Source organism: Pocillopora damicornis, chromosome 1, assembly GCF_964200805.1.
Source record: "Pocillopora damicornis chromosome 1, jaPocDami1.2, whole genome shotgun sequence".
Lineage (NCBI taxonomy): Eukaryota > Metazoa > Cnidaria > Anthozoa > Scleractinia > Pocilloporidae > Pocillopora > Pocillopora damicornis.
The window spans coordinates 40669524-40690807 of NC_142670.1; the positions used below are offsets into that span (position 1 = coordinate 40669524).

The window sequence follows — 21284 nt, forward strand, 5'->3', positions numbered from 1 at the left end:
TCTACCAGAGAGGAGGTCACATAATTTATAACCGCCGTCAATTCCTTTCACCCGGCTCTTAAATATAACTGGGAAATTTCCGACACTTCTTTGGCTTTTCTAGACATCAAAATTGCAATTGAATGCAGCAGTGTATGCACTAGTGTTTACTACAAACCTAGAGATTCACACAGCTACCTGTTGTATTCATCTTCGTATCCATCACACGTCAAATTCCATACCTTTTACCTTTTTCACATTTTCTCAGACTTCGTCGTTTATGTAGTGACGACTCTGATTTTTCCGAAAAATCGCAAGCAGTTATCATCATCATCATAGAATTTATTAATGTGTCTTGAATATCTAGCCGACGGGGTTAAACCCCTCTACTAATGAGGGACACTTAATATAGTTAATAACATACTAACTATTTTCTAATGAAATAACCTAACAATGTAATTAACAATACAATATAGTTGAAACAATACAATATAGTTGAAATTGTGTTACAATACAATATAGTTGAAACAACGCACGTGAAAAAATTTCCTCGGCTGAGATGAAAATCGACAACTGGAAGATTTGCCAGTGGCCGATTTTGGCCGTTTATGTGAAAGACTTCTTCTGTCGGTAAGGACAAAGTCAATAAATGACAATTTTGTAAATTTAAAATTACGACCATTGTTGTTTTTGTAATCATAATTCAACGCTTTTTTCCATCTTAAGAGTCAGCGCCAACGCATTCTACGATTGTTATTTGAGGATTGTCGATTCATTTATTTTTATTCATTAATGAAGTCGGCTTTTCTCCCCTGTAAAGGGCTATTGTGTTTATATGAGAAACAAAAGAATACATGGTTAATTGTAGATATGGAATTTCTCTTCTCGTGTTCAACTCGACATCTCACTCGTGAGCTATCGAGTTAAACACTCGAAGAGAAACTCCATATCTACACGCGCTCATGAATTATTCTCTAATTAACTATCAAATAATGGGATAAATTATTAACAATAAAAAAGAATAAGAATTACAAAGGATGCCATTGGAACAATTGTCATCTTTTACCATTACGCTCAAATGAAATTTACGGATACGATATTTCAAAACCAAATAACGATGGGAGGGTTCTAGTTTCGCTCGGTAGCTTATTCCACAACTCTAGTCCTAGGTAGTTGAGCCAATGTTTACCATATTTCTTGGTCCTAAATCTGGGGATGGCAAACTTCGCCACCCTTAAAATGTAGGGTGAACAATGCGTGTGAAATAGCTCGCATGTTATGCTGGGGCATAGTTTGTGTTTCACCTTATACATAAGGATAGCAATATATTGCAGTCTTCTGTTCTGAAGAGTCGTTAGATCACTTTAGTCCAGTAATGCTTGGTAGCTTGACTGCTTATCTAGGAAAACTGCACGTAGTGCTGTTTCTTGAATCCGTTCGAGCTTTCTTTTATCATTAGCACGACAGAATTCTAAGTCAGGTAGCAATAGGTTAAGAAAGGCGATATGGCTGATTTATACAGAGTTAATTTAGCATCGGTAGGGATAAGTTTTTTTTTAAGCCTCAACATTCCACCTACCTTTTGACTCTTTTTCTTACATATTTCATTGATGTGAGTGTTAAAATGCAACTGCTCATCTATGGTAACTCCTAACAACTTAAGACATTCAGAAGATTCAATGATGTTTCCTTGTAAGTGTAATGGAATGTTACTTTCTGTCCTGTTATGCTTGAAAGTCATAGTTTGAAATTTACTCAGATTTCCTTTTAACAGATTGCTAGCATACAATTCGGAGGCCCTATTGGCATTCCTCATAAGGTTGATGATGAAAGCCATTTTCGGGTTCCCCGCTGTCTCATACAACTGATGGCGTATATCCGTTTATATGGAGAGATGCGAAGTAGTTACTAATAAGACTTATCAGTGTTTTTTCACAACTCTGGCGTTTACGGTATGCCGTGATTCAGGGGTCCAAACGGCTGTCAAATTGCTTTGAAATCTGGTCACTAAGTAGCTGCTCAAACACAATACTAACCACTGGAAGGACAGTTATTGGTCGATAGTTCCGACTATCTTGCGGATCCTCTTTCTTAAAGACGGGCGTCCATTCCCTCCTTTTCCGGTTGCTTAGTCACTGTCGATTTATAATACATGAATTGTACAGATTCGCCAGTGGTATACCAAGTTTTTCCGCTCCACACTTCAGCAAATTGCTGAATGCTTTTCTCGTATTAAGTGACTCCAAAGCATTTCTGACTTGTTCTTGGTTAACTGGATTAGACTAGATCATTGGTTTTGAATTATTCGCCATTCGTATTTGCAAGGCACTTAGGTGGTTATTTAAGTCACTCTCCGATATCGCTTGCTATTGTCGCAAAATGATCTGCTAATATTTCCGCAACAGTCTCTTGATTGCTGATGATCTTGCTGTCAACTTTTAAGTTGATATCAGTTCCCATGACCCCCTTCCTAGATCCAAGAAACGGTTAAAAAGTTTCGTAAAAATTTTTTGGGTTTTCTTTAGGGTCAGAAGGCTTTCTCTTCCAGTATTGCCGTAAAGCAATTCTTCTTTGTCTGACTGCCCCATTGCCACATTTCACTTTCATTTAAATACTTCTTAAAGGCTCTTCTCTTTTCTCGGATAGCATTTTTCCATGCAGTGTTCATATAGGGTGTATCTTTATCCCTCACTCGCTTCTTTTTCTGAGGGAAGCCTTCATCAACGATGTCTTGCATAATTTTATCCCAATAGTACACCTTGTCCTCTATTCCTCCAGCAATGTGCCAGATTTTTGATAAACGTGGCTATTTTGTTTCTGTCGTTCAAGCAGGCCACCACCGTGCCCAAAAAATTGATCGACAATTAGAATTACAAACGGCTGAGAAGGAAAACACTGATCGCATTCCATTCACTCTCACATTTCACCCCACAATAAATTATTCAATTTGAACTCGTTTGATTCATAAATATCTTCCTTCGTTCCCTGAAAAATTTTAAATATTGTGGAGCATGAAAATATGGCCTGATTTGACTCGATTTCTTTTCGAGAAGCTCACAATATGAATTGCTTTTATTCTTATTTCGTTGACCTTTCATGTAAATCTTAAATACTGTACTGTAGAACATGGATTAAGACTGGTTTCACTCAGTAGGGGTTGTTTATCGAACAGGCTTTCATGGCGTATCAGCAGATAGTGTAGATTGTTTAAAAAAAAAAAAGCCGCCAGGGACCACGCACAACTAAAATATTTGTATTTTCATCTCAATGGGCTTTTTGCAAATATGGCAGACACTAAGCTGCTTTGCACAAAACTGGCATGCGCCGTGACCACAGCGGAAAATGACGTCCTTCTTCCTTTCCACGCAAATACAACACACAACGGATTCCTCCAATTTCCTAAACTTTACTTCAAGTTGCTGATATTGCGAGACCAAGGACTTGTTGTTAATTCCAATGATTGGGTTACCATCTGCGAAGAGATTTGGAGCGAAATGAATTCAATAATATTTTCAGCCAATTTCTCCAAGGCAAACCAAATTATGGTATTATTTCGAAGGTGACAAAGAACCTTTTCTTTCTTGCTCTTAAAATCTGCATATTTGCGAAAGCTCAGAATAATCCAAATAAAATGAAAATGAAATTCAACAAGACATGAAAACTGGTTAAGAATAAAAAACCCAAGACTACCCGACATATCATTTGAGGGCCCAGCTGAAAACGGCCTTGGCGAGTTTGGTTCCCTCATGAAATATTACTACTATTGCTATTATAATCATTATTTTCATCATCATCATTATTATTATTATTATTATTATTATCATCAGTATTATCAGCATCATCAACAGCATCTTTTTAGCAATGATAACTTGCGGACAATTCAGAGGAAAAGTGAAGGGAAGAGCAAGCTTGATTATGGATATGAAGGTGTAATAGTAAGGTTCAAGTTAGGCGAGTCTCTTCTCTAAAGGGGGTAAGTTTCCAAAGAAGCTGTGGTGCTGTATTAGTCGTTAGTCCTTCGTCAGAGCGAAGGGCTAACGCTCGCAACGTCAGCTTTGAAACTCTTTACGGCGGTCAATTTACGGTTATCAACTCAGTTGATAATACTGAATTACCCCGTCTCCTCTTTGTTAGGAGTAGATATTAAAATTTCAAGCTTTCGCCGATCCATGTCATCATCAAGATGATATGCCGTGGATCGATATTATGAATCGTCGAAAGCTTGAAATTTTAGTTTGAGCTACATCAGCCACACCTCGGCAGCAAAGGGCAACATTCAAAGAAAAACCCTAAACAAGTTACCTCTCGTTCCTTTACCAGAAATAGGCGTTTTACATTCCAAACATCTCTTTAATCGGGCTGCACATTCTGCAAATAGATTATTACGTTAACCGGTACCAAGATCAAGATGCCTTTTTCAAACTGTGTTAATCTTCTCCACACTTAATCGTGGTCGTTCCTCTTAGAATCCTTCTTACCTTTTCGCGATTGTCTTCTCAAGGAAACAGGTATTTCAAAGTTGCTTTCTTTTTCGAGGCAATTTTCTATGAACGACGCTTGAATTAATTCAAACTTAGAATTATTTCAAAATTCGATTGATGAACACAGAAAAAAAAAAAACAGCAACTAACACAAAAAGCAGAGCTACCTGTGCATACAACAGTGTGACCACAGGGTTTGAATGCAACAACAGCCTCAGTCTCCTCACATATGTAACACAGCACTTTTTGACGATCAGGTGTCGATGGATTTTTTTCTTCATTTTCTGCCTCCTGATCCATATTTACATCGTCGTCTGCTAGTTGTGTTTGTGATGGTAGGCCCTCGCTATCGTCCATTTCTGTGTCGGTATTTTTCTCTAGCATTTCTACAGGTTGAACAGCGCTGTTGTTTGAGATGTCTGAGGCCCAGGTTTCCACTTCAACTCTATTAGTCACTTCCAGCACCACATTCTCCTTGTAAACAAAAAAATCAGATAAACTCAACTCCTTTGATAAACTATAGATTTAAGAGAGTTTATACCAAAAGCGAGTCCTAATAAAGCATTTTAGTCTAGTAAAGTGTCATTTTTTCTTATCTAGAACAAAAAGGCATCTTCGAAAAAGAATTTTGAATGAGTAACACCACTTATCCAGCTCACGAATCAAAATGAATGTAAGAGAGATGATCGGAAAACCCCAACAACCGTCCCGTCTAAAATAGAAGGCCTTTCTGTAATATTTTGACACTATTATGTACAATATTCGAGAAAACCATCGTCATAATTAATACAGATAAAAACAGAAGGTTTAAAAGCAATAGGCGATTGAGGGCGTCAGACTTCTTATGATGCTTCCAGAATACACTTCTAAGGATGATCCCCGTTGTAATTTTTATTTACCGATATGAAATGGTATCACGTAAGTGCTTTTAAAACTTCGCATGAACTTTTCACCTGACACAATTTGTCTTCCACCATTGTATTTTCCACCATGGCCGTTTCCTGTGGTACACTTTTGGCTCTTTCGCCTTCTTGAACGTCTTCACTCTCCATCTCGTCTGACTTCTCCTGTGATACTGATTCTTGTTGATCTACACTCCACAAGTCACTTATTAAGCGACGCAAAAAAGTGTCTTCTGCCTCATCTGTGCTACTCGTACTATCTGTTTGATTTTCATCATCTTTTTCAGTTTCGCCTGTCAGTGTCGCCGCACTCGCTGAAGATGACGCATCTCCTAATTCAGGTTCGGTTTGTGACCCGCTCACGGACCCAAAACTTGGAACTTTCTTGTTGTGTGTTGTCCTACAGTTGTTAAACAAAGTATAATTTTCCGTTAAATATCATATATGTGAAAGGGACTAAATTCAGGCAAGAGATACGGAGACTAGCGAGAGAATGTTCTTAATTGTGATCGGGATAAAAATGTCATCGGAATATAGATGTTTTAGAAGCGAGATATACAGATATTAAAAATATATACAAAAGCATTTGAATACCCTCCACCGGCTGCGATCTTCCGAATTAGTTGCTCAACTTCCGATCCTCGACATACGTCCAGCGGTGTTTTCCCCGAGCCATTAACTTTCAACACGTCAGCTCCATAGCTTAACAAGCAGCGCGAGACAGCGACAAAGGACGCACTGTTCTTTCGTTTACCAAGTAGTAACTCCAGACCAGGCTTAAATAAAACAACACTATTCCGTATAGAAGGCCAAAGACACTAATAAAGAACCAACTGATCATCTTTCCCTTTATATCAGTTGTACTAATTGCAAGCAGTGTGAGAACCTATTTGAGATGGCAGCACTACAGCGAGATCATGAAATAAGAAGACGATTCTCAAAAGATAAGGTAGATGGTAGAAATTCTTTGCTTATCTACGTTCTCCATTTAGTTGTTTTTTCGACGCTGAGCAACGACATCGCTTGAAGAAATAAAGCTGCAGTAAATTTACTTCACAACAGTATCATCGTCCAAACCGATGTGAACAACACAAAAGCTAATTTTTGAGAAACCTTTAAACCTCAAAGGGACGACACATGCATAACTATCTAAATCATTTCATGACTATTTTGCGTAACTTATTTTCTCACGCTGAAAGGGAGAAAAATCTCGAGAGGTTAAACTTTATGAACTTATTTACCATTAATCCCATTTTTCTCTGTAGTGCATGTTCCTTCATTAAAGTGATATGAAGCACCGTATCTCCGTCATTATCCACTGCATTTACATTGGCTCCGTGGTCCAGCAACAGTTCCACCATGACCGAATACCCCTCATTTGCAGCTAAATGAAGTGCTGATTGATTTTCAGCGGTTGGAGTATTGACCTCACACCCCGGCTGTTAGATAAAAATATACCCTCTCATCGTTAATATACCTTTATCAGTAAGCATTTAGATTCATAATTAAAATGTTTTGTAAACTCCTTTTGTTAAAGTTGTCAATGAAAATAATACTCAGTGGCCTGAAGGTCAGCGGTTGGACGCTAGACCGAGCCGTTGTGGTCACAAGATCTGCCTAGCCACTATGTTGTCTTCTAAAGCGCCTCCTTCTGGCCAGGAGAGGACATCTTGGGGAAATCTCATGGAATGTATGACGGAGTAGCATCCCCGCCAAAGAAGTGTTGATGAACAATGTGCGGGAAACAAGGATATCAGTTTGTTGGTCACTTGGCCAATGCAAAACCTACAAGTAGGCTTGTTCCTGGTTTTTACAGGGGAAGAATAGGTGTAATAGTAACCCCTAGTTTTGTGGTTATCACCCCAACTAACCACAAGCAAAACGTTATACTCCGTATTGGATTGAACACAAGCGACACTCTTTAAATTCTCACAGAGACACTTTAAACCATACAACGAGTCTTGCGCGAAAAATAAAAAAAAATACGTAATAAAATTTAGATTCTATTACCTTTTGTAACAAGATCTTAGCTATCTCAAGGTGATTATTAATTGCTGCAATATGAAGGGTCGTAAACCCACCATCTTTGGTAACATTCAAGGAATTCTCGGTTTTGGCAAAAATTCTCTCCACGGCGCTGCAAATAAATGACAAAAAAGATTTAGGATACTCTGGATGTCAAAGCGATTAACTTAGGTAACAGCATAACAAGCATTTTGAGACTGAGATTTGGTCTGGTTTCCTCCTGATCACTCAGATTGCCCCAATTGCCCAAATCACATGAAAACCAAGCCAACGACCCTAACGCTCGGGAAGACCATGAATTTCCAGATGGGCCAGAGTCACATAAGCTTAGCTTTCTCATGATGGCAAGTATGTCCCGGCCGCAGTCGTCTCGAAAATTGCGACGATCAGTTGAACACTAGGCCTTAGGTGTGGGTACATTATTCAGTGTTTGATGCTTAACACCTGAATCAGTTGGCTATGATTAAGCTCTGCCTAAGCTGTCAAACTGAATAGTGACCGATAAAGTTATTTTGGCATAGTTACCGTTTATTTCCTTTCAAAACAGCGTATTGAAGATAATTGAAACCTTTTCCGTTACAAAGAGTGTAACAAATTCTTGGACAGTCTAATAGCATATCCACCATGCTGTGGTGTTGTGCAAGGATGGCATCATACAGAGGGGTATCACCTGCCTCGTCCTGAAAATGAGTCGAAGCGTGATATAAGGAGCCACCTGATACCATTCGGCCTTTTATACATTATTTTGACTGGCAGTTTGGGTAGCAGTATAGTTTATCACAAAAATGATGGGATGAAATAATCTAAAATTGTAACAAACGTCTAGCAGTCCGGTGCAGAGACATTTGAATTCGAGCAAAGTCGAAGCAAATAGACATCTTGTGCCTTTTACTAACCGATAAGAGATTTTTCATGTTTTTCACGAGCAGTCGAACTAGGTTTAAATTTGACTTCGACATGCGCCTGAATAATATGTGCCATGTTTGCTGAGTTAGTCGGACAGTCGACTTAGAAAGTATCAGGAATTTGTATTCCCAGGAGAACTGATATCTTCAAAGGACCCACGAACCTGTAGATTGACGTCACACTCAGGGCACTGTGTCAGGATCTCTACTGCTGTTTCGTTTTTCTTTTGCACAGCCGAATGTAATGGTGTTCTCTTATTGCTTCCATGTTGAACATTTGGGTCAAAACCTCTCTCCAGTAACAGTTTTAATGCTTCACCGCTTTCGTCTCTAAATGATCGAGAGGATACATATGCAATAAAAACACCAGGCATTTTAGAAATTCTCCATTAATTTAAGGAGTTTCTTATTCAGCTTTTCTGTGTCATAGAAAAAAACAACGACAAAAACAGCAACAACATACAGAAAAACATATCAACCATAGCTTGTAAATGGTGCTTGTTGGGTTGTCATTACACCAACGTGAAAGCAATCAGAGCCAGTCAGAACAAAGATAAATATCTTGATGGATAAATAAACAATAACAACAACAAACACATGCTATCGACAGTAGCTCGAGCAAAAGTTAATAATGGTGGGTAATTTTTTTTATCGATTGGTTGACAGGATGATTGAAGATTTCGAAAGCAATCGCATTGAGAAGGAAAGAAAAACTAAAGCAATCTTAGATTTCTTAGTTTTCCAGCTTATTTAACATTACTATGATATTTCGGTCATCTTACTGGTAAGTAGAGAGATGCATGGCTGTGTATCCCTGATTATCCTGTATTTTGAGAAAAATTAAAGAATGTGACTAAGAAGGCTCCTCTCCTGAAACACTGAGATATGTAGAACATAACCATGTAAAAATAATAACCTAATCTTGTCGATCATGCATCTCTTTGTTATCCTCCTCAACCAGTACTAACAATTACAGTAATTTGAACGGGGCAAAATTTTACAGTGATGGTTAAAAGTATTGGATTGAATAAAAACTTTCGTTACTCACCCGTATATTCATGTTAGCTCCTCTCTCAAGCAATTCTCTAATGATGTCACAATGCCCCTGGCGACATGCCGTATGGAGAGCTGTGTGACCACCCACTAGCTTATCAATCTGTGCGGAGCGAAAAAACACAAACCATTGATCATGTCAAATTTTCCTAAACGCCACCAAATTCAAATTTGATTCTAGCAGTTTAAAAAATACATGCTTTTAGCTATCGCTCTTTCCTAAAACATAAGTTACGCATTACTCTTCTTATGCTGATATTTCTTGTATTGCTTTGATTCAAGAAAACTGTTGAGGCTTATCTGTAGAAGTAAAAGGAATGAAAGAAAAAAGGTACCAATTCTGGGTTAGTATCCAAGATTTCCTTGACTCTTGACAGGTTGTTGCTTTGCACTGCATTCACGAGGCTGATGTCCGCCTGTTAATGAAAGAATGAGCGCGTTAGACCTGTTATAGTGTGGTTGTTACAGAAAGACAACTAAACGTATTAGGATCATCCTCGTTGTAGTTTTTTCCTTACTGATACAAAATGGTATCTCTTTAGTGCTTTAGGACTCCTTTTGAACTTTTAGCGCGACACAATGTGTTTTCCTGTGTGACATAATGTGATACACCTTCAGCCGTCTCGTCTACCCTAATGTCTTCTTGATCTCCTCTACACAAGTCTTTTATTATGCCCTGTAAAAACGTATCTTCTGCCTCATCTGTGCTACTCGTACTATGTGTTTGATTTTCATCATCGTCTTTTTCAGCTTCGCCTACCTGTGTCGCTGCATTTGCTGAAGATGATGCATCGCCTAATTCAGGGTCGGTTTGCGACCCACTCGAGGATCCAAAACTTGGAACTTTCTTGTCGTGTGTGGTCCTACAGTTGATAAGCAAAGTAAAATTTTACTTAGATATCATGTAAACGCAATTTCCACATGCACTGAAAAGGCTTTCATTCAGGTGGCATCCTTCGCACTGAATATTTGTCCCCTTAGTATTAATGTGCCTTTGATTCAGGCAAGAGATACGGAGAAATTTTGCTACCAGGATAAAAATTTCATCCGAATTTAGGTGTTTTGGAAGCGAGAATCCGTTCTACCATAACATAGATAGGCGTACTGCAGATATAAAAAAATAAACAAAAGCATTTGAATACCCTCCACCGGCTGCAAACTTCCGAATGAGTTGCTCAACTTCTGATCCTTGACACATGTCCAGCGGTGTTTTCCCTGAGCCATTGACTTTCAACACGTCAGCTCCATGGCTTAACAAGCAGCGCGAGACAGCAACAAAGGACGCACTGCTCTTTCGTACTCCAAATAGAAACTCCAGACCAGACTAAAATAAAACAGCACTATTCAGTGTAGAAGGCCAAAGACTCTAACAGAGAACCAACTGATCACCTTTCCATTTACATCAGTCGTACTTATTGCAAGCAGTGTGAGAACCCATTTGAGATCCAGCACTACCGTGACGTCATAGCAAAGTTAATCGGGCGGATAATTCGCAAAGGTGTGGTAGATGGTAGAAATTATCTGTCGATCTCCGTTCCTTACTCAGTCGGTTTTACGAAGTTAGACAACAGCATCGCTTGAAGCAAGAAAATAACAGTAACTTTACTTCACAACAGTATTATTGTCTAAACCGATGCGATCGACACGAGCTTATTTTGGAGTTGCCTTTAAACGTCCTGGTAAAGTAATGACACATACCTAACCAACCATATTATGACCATTTTACATTACTAATCCTCTCATGCTGAAAGGAAGAAAAAGTGAGATAAAATATACGATGTCTCCTTCGACATTTTGTTGGCCTGTTCCAAGCGTTTAGTCAGTAAAACAGAGCGTAATAACCAAAGGCGTCCTAGTGGCCTAGGAGTGCAAAGGCTAAGGTGTACGTGACCTGACCCCTTCACTCCTCCGCGACTACAGCGCTTTTTAGTATCGAGCTTTGTTTACAGACTGAACGCCACGAACAGACTCACAGCACGGTATTTTATGAAGGTACTCATTTGTCGTTACCCCCAGATTTCTCTGTAGTGCGTGTTCCTTCGTTAAAGTGATATGAAGCGCTGTATCTCCGTCATCATCCACCGAGTTCACATTGGCTCCGTGGTCCAACAACATTCCTACCATGACTGAATACCCTTCATGAGCTGCTAAATGAAGTGCCGGTTGATTTTTAGCGGTTACAGCATCGACCTCACACTCTGGCTGTTAGATAAAACATATACTCTAATTATCAAAGTATCTTTATCAGTAAGAATTCAGATGATCATTAAAATGGTTTTTTAAACTTTTGTTAAAGTTGTCGATAGCAAGAATACGCAGTGGCCTGACGGTTAGCAGTCTGGACCCCAGACCCGGGTTCTTTAGCATTGAGATCTGCCTGGGTCACTGTGTTCTAAAGTAGGAAACGTCCATTAGCGCCTCCCTCTTGCAAGGAGAGGACATCTGGACGGAATTTTATGGGATATACAATTATGAAGTAGCATCTCAAACAGAAAAGATTTGTTTAACAATGCGCGGCAAACAAGGATACCAGTTTGGTTGTATGAACCACTTAGGCAGAGTAAAACCTACACGTAAGCCTTATAACTATCAATTTTTGCAGTGAAATGACCGCAAATGCAAATGACAGCTTTTTGCTTTCTTACTTTTCACAATTGGATAATAGACGTAATAGTAATGTTAAATATCCCAGCTAACCACATGCACAAAGTCATATTCCGTTCCGAGATTGAACACTTACGACACTCAAATTTTTCAGTTTAACCACACAAGGAGTCTTAAGCGCGAGAAAAAAGTTTAAATTAAAAAAAAAAAACTGGAAAAAAATAGATAAATTTTTTTTTATAAAATTACCTTTGTTAAAAGGATCTTAGCTATCTCACGATGATCATTAATTGCTGCAATATGAAGGGTCGTAAACCCATCATCTTTGACAACATTCAAAGAATTCCCGGTTTTGGCAAAAATTCTTTCCACGGCGCTATAAAAAATGAAGCAATAGATTAATGTTGTATTGAATGTCAAAGCGAATACAGGTAACAGCATAAGAGTAATTTTGTAACCGATGTCTATTCTGGTCTCCTCCTGATCACTCATTGTCCCAGTTGTCCAAGTTATATAAAAACCAGGCCAAGTGATGACCAACGACCCCAACGATCAGAAAGATCATGAACTTCAGGTTGGACCTTAGTTTGCGTATGAGCTTTTTAGCTTCCCTATGATCACAAGTATTACCCAGTCGTCTCGAAACTGCGACGATCAGTTGAACAATATTTCTTGTGTCTGGGTACTAATGATCCATCAGAAGCCAAGCACCTGAATTAGTTAGCTATAGTACTTTTACTTTAATTAAGCTGTCAAACCGAGTAGTGATGCGATTATTTTTGGCATATTTACCGTTTATTTCCTTTCAAAACAGCGTGTTGAAGATAATTGAAACCTTTTCTGTTACAAAGTGTGTAACAAACTCTTGGACAGTCTAACAGCATATCCACCATGTTGTGGTGTTCTGCAAGGATAGCATCATGGAGAGGGGTATCACCTGCCTCGTCCTGAAAATTGTCAAATTGAGCACGAAAATGATGGAATGAAAACATTAAGGATGGGTGCAAACGTCAAATAGTCCGGTGCAGCAGCCAAAACAGTTGAGTCTTAGGACTTTCCAACGGCAAGTCTTAGACTTTTTATGTACATTTAAATAAACAAAGGGCAACATAGTTTTAAACTTTACAACGAAATGCGTCTTAATAATATGTGCAATGTTTGCTAAATTAGTCGGACAGTCGAGAAAGCATCAGGAGTTTGTATCCCCAGGGCCGGGTTGTTCAAAGCTGGGTTAAGATAACCCAGGGTTAGTGTGAAATCCGATTTCAGATCTAAAAGCTTTAAAAGAAAGTTCAATCGAATTCTTTTTGTCTAGAGTATGACTATTTGATGCTTTGAAAAGGACACTGAAAATTTTCCCAAAAAGGCTTTAGAGTAAAGGAATAAAGAAACCCAGATTAAAATCTAACCCTGGGTTAGCGCTAATCGGCCTTCGAACAACTGGGCCCAGGAGAACTGATATCATCAAAGGAACCAACGTACCTGTAGATTGACGTCACACTCAGAGCACTGTGTCAGGATCTGTACTGCCGTTTCGTTTTTCTTTTTCACAGCCAAATGTAATGGTGTGCTCCTATTACTTCTATGTTGAACATTTGGGTCAAAACCTCTCTCCAGCAACAGTTTCAATGCTTCACCGCTTTCGTCTCTGAATGACCATAAGGATAGGAGTGCAACAAAACATCGGGAATTTTTGGATTTTAGCTAAACTTAGGGGTTAATTATTTTGCTTTCTTAAGAATCTTCACTTGACTGCTATAAGGGAAAATGTATGAGCAATAACATGCAGTTGGTTTGCGTTGGCTCCTGCAAGTGTGGTAAAACCAAAAGCTAAGCTATCAGAGCCAGTGAGAGCATACAATAATGTCTTGGCGGATAGATGAACACAAAGAACAATCACATGCTGTCGAATTAAAGCACAGCAAGAGTTACTTCTATTTCAGCGGTTTTCGTTCTTTGTTTTTCTATTGAGAGGATAGCTTAACTTTTCGGAAGCAATCGCTTGGCGTAGGCGTAGGAAAGCACAACGAAAGAAATATGGGAATAGAATTATATGTTTGACCAGCTAATTTAGAGTTACTTTTTTTATATGTCAACTTACTGGTAGGTAGAGTGATGCATGGCTGTGTATCCCTGATTATCCTGTATTTTGAGTAAATAAAAGTGTATGAATGAGGAGGTTCCCTCCTGAAACACTTAGATAAATAGAATACGAATGCATGTCAAAATAATAACATATGCTTGACGATCATGCGACAACCACGACAATGGTTGGTTGGTTGGTTTTCTTCGTGCAGCACTAGCAATTACAAAAATTTTAACAGGGCAAAAAATAACGGTAATGATAAGAAAATTATGACCACTCACCAATACATCCATGTTAGCTCCTCTTTCAAGCAATTCTCTAATGATTTCACAATGCCCCTGATGACATGCAACATGAAGAGCTGTGTGACCACCCTCCAGCTCGTCAATCTGTGCAGAACGAAAAGACACAAACCCTTGATCATGGCAAATTTTCTAAAACGCCACCAAATTCAAATTTGATTCTAAATCATAAATTGATATTACAATGATGTGTCTTAAATCTTATCCTTTTAGATATCACTGTTTACTAAAACCTAAGTTACACAGTTCTCTTCTTATGCTCATATTTATCATTTTGCTTTAATTTAAGAAAACTATTCAGACTTGCAAATGCCCTTTGCAAAAAGTAAAAGAGATGAAAGGAAAAAGGTACCCGTTCTGGGTTGGCGTCCAAGATTTCCCTGAGTCTTGAGAGGTTGTTGCTCTGTGCAGCAATCACAAGGCCGGGGTCCTCCTGTTCCTGAGCTTGACGTAGGAAGTCTCTAAAGAGACTGAAAAGCCCTGGAGAAAAAATGACAAAAGGATTGGTGAGGATAATTATACTTATGGCAGTATACTTATTATGCCATCATTTTAGCCAATCAGACGCATAGTTGTAGCTAATGACGACCTAGTCACTGACGTTTTCACGCGCTTTAGAGGTTTTTCTCTTCTGACCTAGATTGGCCATTTTTACTGTAACTTTCAATACATTTGTGCCATAACTTTGTACCTGAGGGATCTTCGCTGCCCACGTCACCAGCCTCTGTTAACTGCTGGGGTTCTGGGTCAGTGACAGAGGTCACAGCAGCCGGGCTCAACATCCATCTGGTGCCTTCTACTGACACTAAAACATCACCATCACTATCAACCTCCAATACCTTTCCAGTGCGACCAAGGATCTACAAATGGATTAATATAGGATATTATCTTGTTTAAAACTGCTTATTGTTTCAACGGTTTGTGGAGGTACACGTATAATTGGCTCCAGAGTTGTGGCGTGTATCGTTTACCCCTCTAGCTTCTTTTGGTTTACATTTCTAACTTCTGCACATGCCCACAGGAGTTTGCGTTTACGTCCAAGTGAAAGCCTAAAATAACAACTAAAGTAAAAAATGAGAAAATATATAAACATTAAAAGAAAATTTTTAAAAAAAATGGTATTTCTGACGAATGAGTCTGCGAATAAGGCAGAAATAAATATTTTGTCGGCACGAGATACGACAAGGCCTGGGCCTTAGGCCCGAGCATCATGGGTAATGATACAGTGGTATATAAGGGAAAGTATAGCATGTGGTGTCCATCTAGGCCTCAGAACCAACCGTTCACCTCTGGCTGATGACAAATTTTATTTCAGTTTGAAAACATATTTTCTTTAGCTGTGAAGCCTCGTAGGATGGGCTGCCAACTGCTCTGAGTTTGGGCCATGGTTCCAACGCAGATTTCCTGTCATGTTTTTTCCCCAAAGGGGATTTTTCTGGCAGGTTTTTTCTGGCCTCTGTATAACCGTAGTTATGTCCTTGTAAGCGGTTGCCCATCTCTGTTAATCCAGACTTGGTGAAGTTTGCATGTTAGTAATGAATACCTTTTTTTTTAAATGTGTAAGGAATTGACTGTATATCAGGATTGTATATGGTATATCAGTTGCGAATAAATGTATGTATGCATGCCCCGGGCTATATATGCCTTGGGTTGGTTCTCGGCAGGCTTCCCTAAATAAACTTATTTGGTGTACACTACTGTGTTATTTGTTGTGTAGTGGAGACAAAATTTAAACTTACTGATATCATGGACTCGTTCCATCCTCCATGTTCTTTTTGGAGCTCTTTGACTAAGTTCTCATCACTTTTAACCAAGACTTCATCGCCTTGCTTAAATTTTTGTATCTGGGTAAAAAAAAAACATATATATATTTAACAGTGGAATGTCCTTCAGCTAGCTATTTGAGTGTTTCCTGTCCCACTCCATATCACCTGTTCCTGAGTTAATTGAATAATTATGCTTTAAATTATCATTACTCACAAGGCGTCCATTTTGTGCAGTCAGAAATTTAGCACATTGTGAGTGTTTTACCTTTGGAAAAACCATATAAATTTTGACTTAAGTTACTTATGTAAGATATTTCTTGATCATCTAAGCCACTCCTTTTGATATATTTGATTGCTAATGTTTACGAACATTAAAAAACTCAGGACACCCTCATAACACCGATATAGTTAACTAATTTGAAGTAAGAAGCTCTTTGCGTGACAAATGATTGCGTTAGCATTACCTTTGTCAAAGCTGCTGGATTGTAAGGCCATCTTGTGTCGCGATATTCTACAACAACGTCACCATTGGTAGTGAAATCTTGTACGACTCCAATTTTTGCTATATACTGTGGATACAAGTAAACTGTTTCCTAAATGGGATTTGTTAACGACACATCACTGAATTGGCTTAAATGTGAGAGGATATGCAAGAGACAAAGGACATTTTACACTCATAGGGGAGGGCCAATGTAACCTTATGAGGAATTGAATACTGAGGCTTTCAGGATCTCTGAGCCTCAAAACAGGGTTAAGCATTAAAATGTTTCTGAGTGTTTTAGATAGTGTTATGAGTCCGTGAAAACGAGTCCTAAACGAACCCTTTCCATGTCTGCGTTCCATCCCCCATGACCAGCAGATAACTCCTGAAGCTTTTCTACCGCAAGCTTCTGAAGGTAGACTTTATCACCAGTCGTAAACCCACTTTGGGATTTTCTTATCAGCATTGTAAGCGGTGGTAAGTGATCTCTGTAATAAGATCCTCCAACAGCTGGCGAAGTACACTTGAGGTCAACCTACCAGTTGGGAGAACATAGAAGTATAGACTAGATATCCTTTGTGTAGGATTTTTTTAACTGCAAGAAATTGCCAAGGTGACCCAGTTTCAAGTTGTGGTTGAATTAAGTTCTAGAGTTCTTTAACTGCGTAAGGAGATGTTCGAGATGTAAAAAAGGGTTAGGGGTGCCAAAGATGAAACCATTTTCAAGATACAGTTGCGAGAAAGTCAACAGAAACAACTTTAATCAATTGGATCCTTGTTTATAATTAAAATCAAATTGATTTCATTACTAATACTACTACTACTATTACTACTACTACTACTACTACTAATAATAATAATAATTATTATTATTATTATTATTATTATTATGAAACCGATAATTATAACAATAAGAATAATTATTATAATGTTACTGATGACAATAATATTAAAGCAATAGTTCATCAGCCCACGGCGTCACCTTTCCATTTGTTCCCAATCTATAAATGTTCCCCCTCGGTCCTTTGTTCCAGTTCACTCGCACAGCATCATTATTAGTCTCGTCACTCCAGCTGGTGACCTCAGTAACCTCGCCTTCCATAGGAGGTTGGTTTTCCAGTTCCTTCCATTCCCAGTCTGGTCCTCTGGTCACTTTTGCTCCCTTAAACATTCCGCGGGCTTCAAGCTTAGTGGCGCCTTGCCTTTTGCCAACGCAGATGCTGTAAATTTGCATCAGATGATGCAATTGAATATATAATTAATTAATACTTTTTAAGAGAATATCAGTCCATAATCTGTTGTTTTCTTCTACTAGTGACAAACATAAAATGTAGCTACGAACAATAAAGTAAACCTAAAAGTATTTAATTGCTCACAAAAGTGTTGTTAAATTGTTAAATCACTATTAAAGTTCAGAGGCTAGACCGCCAGAGGAACCGTAACGTCTTAGAGCTGATCCTTTTCCATTTAAAGTCAATTTTCATTAAAAAAAAAAAGGAGCAACAAAAGAGAAAGAAAGCAAACTTAACAGATAATACAATGTTATTGAGTAAGACATTAAAGTTATACATGATCGGGTTCTGACAAAATAACGTTTTGCTTCTTGGCAAAAGATATTAAAGTTAAATTTGATTTAAGACAATGGAACACTTTTGGCATCGATGGGTTTACATGGACGCAAAGGCGGCTGACCTGTTTGTTTGACAACTTACCCTTTGGCGCGACTCTTGTCGAATCGTTCAAAGCGATGATTGACATCATGGACATCGTTCATGTAACACTTGCTACACAGATCATAGCTGGGACAATCTAAACAGTGCCAACGCAGTCCATTGATAGGATCTTCTTTACAACCATCGCAGCTAGTAAATAGATGTTTCGCATCTAATAGAAGAGGCAACCAGAATATGAATTAGAGAGATACCTTACGTTTAGGGGTGAAGTGGTATGCCACTTTTGGAGTGAAGTGGAATCATCACAAATGAAGATGAGAGTAATCTTCGCAGTGATGAACACTACTTAAGTAGCAGTGAAAATATTAATGCGTAGTTTTAATATATGATATTCATACATGTGGATTCACAAATGTTCTTGGCATCTCATGCAGTTCAGTCCCTAATACACAATATTCTTCTTTGCCTTACTTCGTCGAACAAAGCACGAAGGTTTCCGAAAATAACGGCAATATTCTCTTGGTACACATCCTTCTCTGTCCGACTTCGTTGAACAAAACACATAGATTTCCGAAAATACCGGAAATGTTCCACTGGTTCTCAAAAACAGCCCCATATGTTTTGACGACTAACGGAAATTGCAAAAGATGTTCGGTGGCTACACGAGTTTGTACGATGAATTCTACTAACATGTGTAAAGGACAAGTCGGCCATAGCTTGGCGTAGCTCGGCATATTATGATATTGAGCTCTTCATTAGTTACCCTCTCAGCTTATTCCATAATGTCACTGAATTCTCCACCCCCTCCCTCCCTTTGAAGAAGGAGGGTGGGGAGGGGGGGAAGCTTGGGAAGCGTTGATTGACATCTCAAAGAATGCGGACTAGACGTTTACTGATCTGTTACAAAACCTTTTCTCTAACGGCAAGAGTGAGACTCGCGCATGAATTGATAATGTTTGAGACTGAGTTGGAAGTGTTGTTGTGAACGCATCGAACGTTAATGGAAGCCTCTTTACATCACTTGTTTTGCTTTCCTGGAATTTTTCGGCCGCCTAAATCAATAACAAGTTAATAGCAAGTTGATAACAAGTTGAAATTCTCGGAAAGCAGGGAAGACTCAATATATCAGGGCCAAGGTCTTTCGAGGTCATTTTTACCACAAACTACTTTCACGTTTAGCTTCAATGACTTGCTGTCTGTCTTAATAATATAGCTCTGGGTTGGTGGCTAGGTGAACGCACCTTTTTGTGATACATTTAGATTCACGCTGTAATATATCCGCTTTCACTTAGGAAGCAAGCTGATAGGTAAGAAATCTGCGTTGTTATGAAGTAATGTTACACATAACAAGTCAAAAAACCGTGATCTGAGAGTTCGAACTGTATGCAAATTAATCTATGTGAAATAAAAAAAAAAAACAAAGCGTAGATCGAAAAGTTTGCCGACCTAAAATTTTGCAAGGGAAGCATTTAATGAGAAAGTATAAAATATGAAACGAGGCTCGCTATTTAAATTTTGATTAAGGTTGTCACGGAATTTCAACTCTAGTTGAATATCGAAATTGAAATTGTCGCATCATTTGCTTTCCTCACAGAAGTACAGCGATTGCGTTTTATCTTTAAGGAATATAACATTCAGCTAGAGTTGTTTGGATAAATCTGGGCAAATATTTCCGTTTAAAGTAAGATAAATAGCAAGAAACTTAAATCGTCACTCACCGCCATTTGTGAGACAAAAAACGCGAAGATCGTGTTTCCCTTGCTTTCCAGCCCTGTAGTCGTGCTTCCCTCCACAATCCCACTGTACGTAAACAAGCTGTGCTGTCGCAGGCGACTTCTTGTCTTTTCCGACTTGAGCTACTGTACCTACAAAACCTTCTCCGCCATCTTGGTTTCCCCATTCCCAATCTTGACCACGAACAACTCGGATGCCTAAAAGATTCATTGCCATAGCTATACCAGGATTTTCCTTATCATGTTTACATCGACCAGATATGATGGAAGCTTCTCGAAATCTCGTCTTTTCCGATAAATAACGGAGTAGCAAATATATTGCATCAGAAATGTTCCTGTTTGGTGAACCAGTCGTTGGATGATTGCGATTCAGTACTCTTCTGCCGGTCTCACACAATGCTAACAAGTTTCCCTCTCAGTTCTAAAATTAATAGAGATATATCAGTGAGAAAAGCTGCCGATTGAGGCTGTAAAGAAAATGAAATGCTGCACTGGCGATAAAATGCTAATATAAGCAACATGCCATTCCTAGAAAAATAAATTAATGACTGCATCTGTCGGGGATTCCCCAGCATATCATTCAGGACACATTATTGGTTAACTAAATGTTGCGTTACCTCGATTTCTTGTTATGGTAACTATAGAGAGTCCAAAATAGGATTAGGAATGGACATGAAGAAACAGATAGGGATTGATGAATACATCTTGTGTTGATGACGGTATTTATTTTAAAAGTATGCTTGGGCGTTGGGTATAGTGAAAAACATTATTTTACCTCCACTGCTCTACGACGAATTCAGCGAAGAAATCTACAGATTTTGGAGAGTCGTTTGCTTTACAGTTCCCGGAATTAGAAACCAAAAATAGAAAAGCAAAACATTGCAGAGGAAAAAAATTGGAAAATGAAAGAGAGCTGTCATAACATCCTGGAAATTGACTGATACATTTGATTGCGGTCCATTCTTTACCTGCTAAACGTGCTTTAAATATATTTTTCTCAACTAGAAGGAAAGTTTTCCTTGTATTTGTAGTCCTTTGTAGAACGGCAAATAAGAATCTCTCAAAGAACGCCGAAGTTTCAGAACGAAGGGTATGTCGCTGTTAACGACCAAAGCTAAATGTTTTAAAAAGTTTTACCGGCCCACGAAATACACGTATCTTTTATTTGGCGCCACCCCAGTCGGATCCTACATCAAACCCCTTTTTGGGACGCTCTAGTTTCGCTTTCAAGGCGACGCTTTTTTCGTTTTTACTTACAAACCACCTGTCATATAAGGCGGAGCTTCCTTAAACC

The 21284-nt window shown here is 38.7% G+C and overlaps 1 protein-coding gene across 2 annotated transcripts; it reads right to left on the reverse strand.

The window, feature by feature from the left end:
• Positions 1-729: 729 nt before the first annotated feature.
• LOC149053884 (uncharacterized) lies at positions 730-20540 on the reverse strand. Of its 2 annotated transcripts, none has more exons than XM_089196720.1 (28): positions 19976-20540; positions 18297-18468; positions 17567-17804; positions 16925-17119; positions 16568-16672; positions 16077-16181; positions 15029-15197; positions 14690-14817; positions 14317-14424; positions 14051-14091; positions 13432-13597; positions 12742-12896; positions 12199-12325; positions 11356-11547; positions 10488-10669; positions 10106-10208; positions 9681-9761; positions 9341-9448; positions 9075-9115; positions 8457-8622; positions 7913-8067; positions 7373-7499; positions 6604-6801; positions 5957-6138; positions 5414-5762; positions 4628-4931; positions 4282-4347; positions 730-3451 (listed from the first exon to the last, which is right to left on the reverse strand). In XM_089196720.1, exons 1-28 carry the CDS (start codon positions 20205-20207, stop codon positions 3222-3224), a joined length of 4425 nt encoding a protein of 1474 aa, XP_089052846.1. In that variant the 5' UTR covers positions 20208-20540; the 3' UTR covers positions 730-3221. The 2 variants fall into 2 exon arrangements, with proteins under 2 accessions (XP_089052846.1, XP_089052836.1); XM_089196710.1 differs by having other exon boundaries at positions 4628-4934.
• Between the last annotated feature and the right edge of the window lie 744 nt (positions 20541-21284).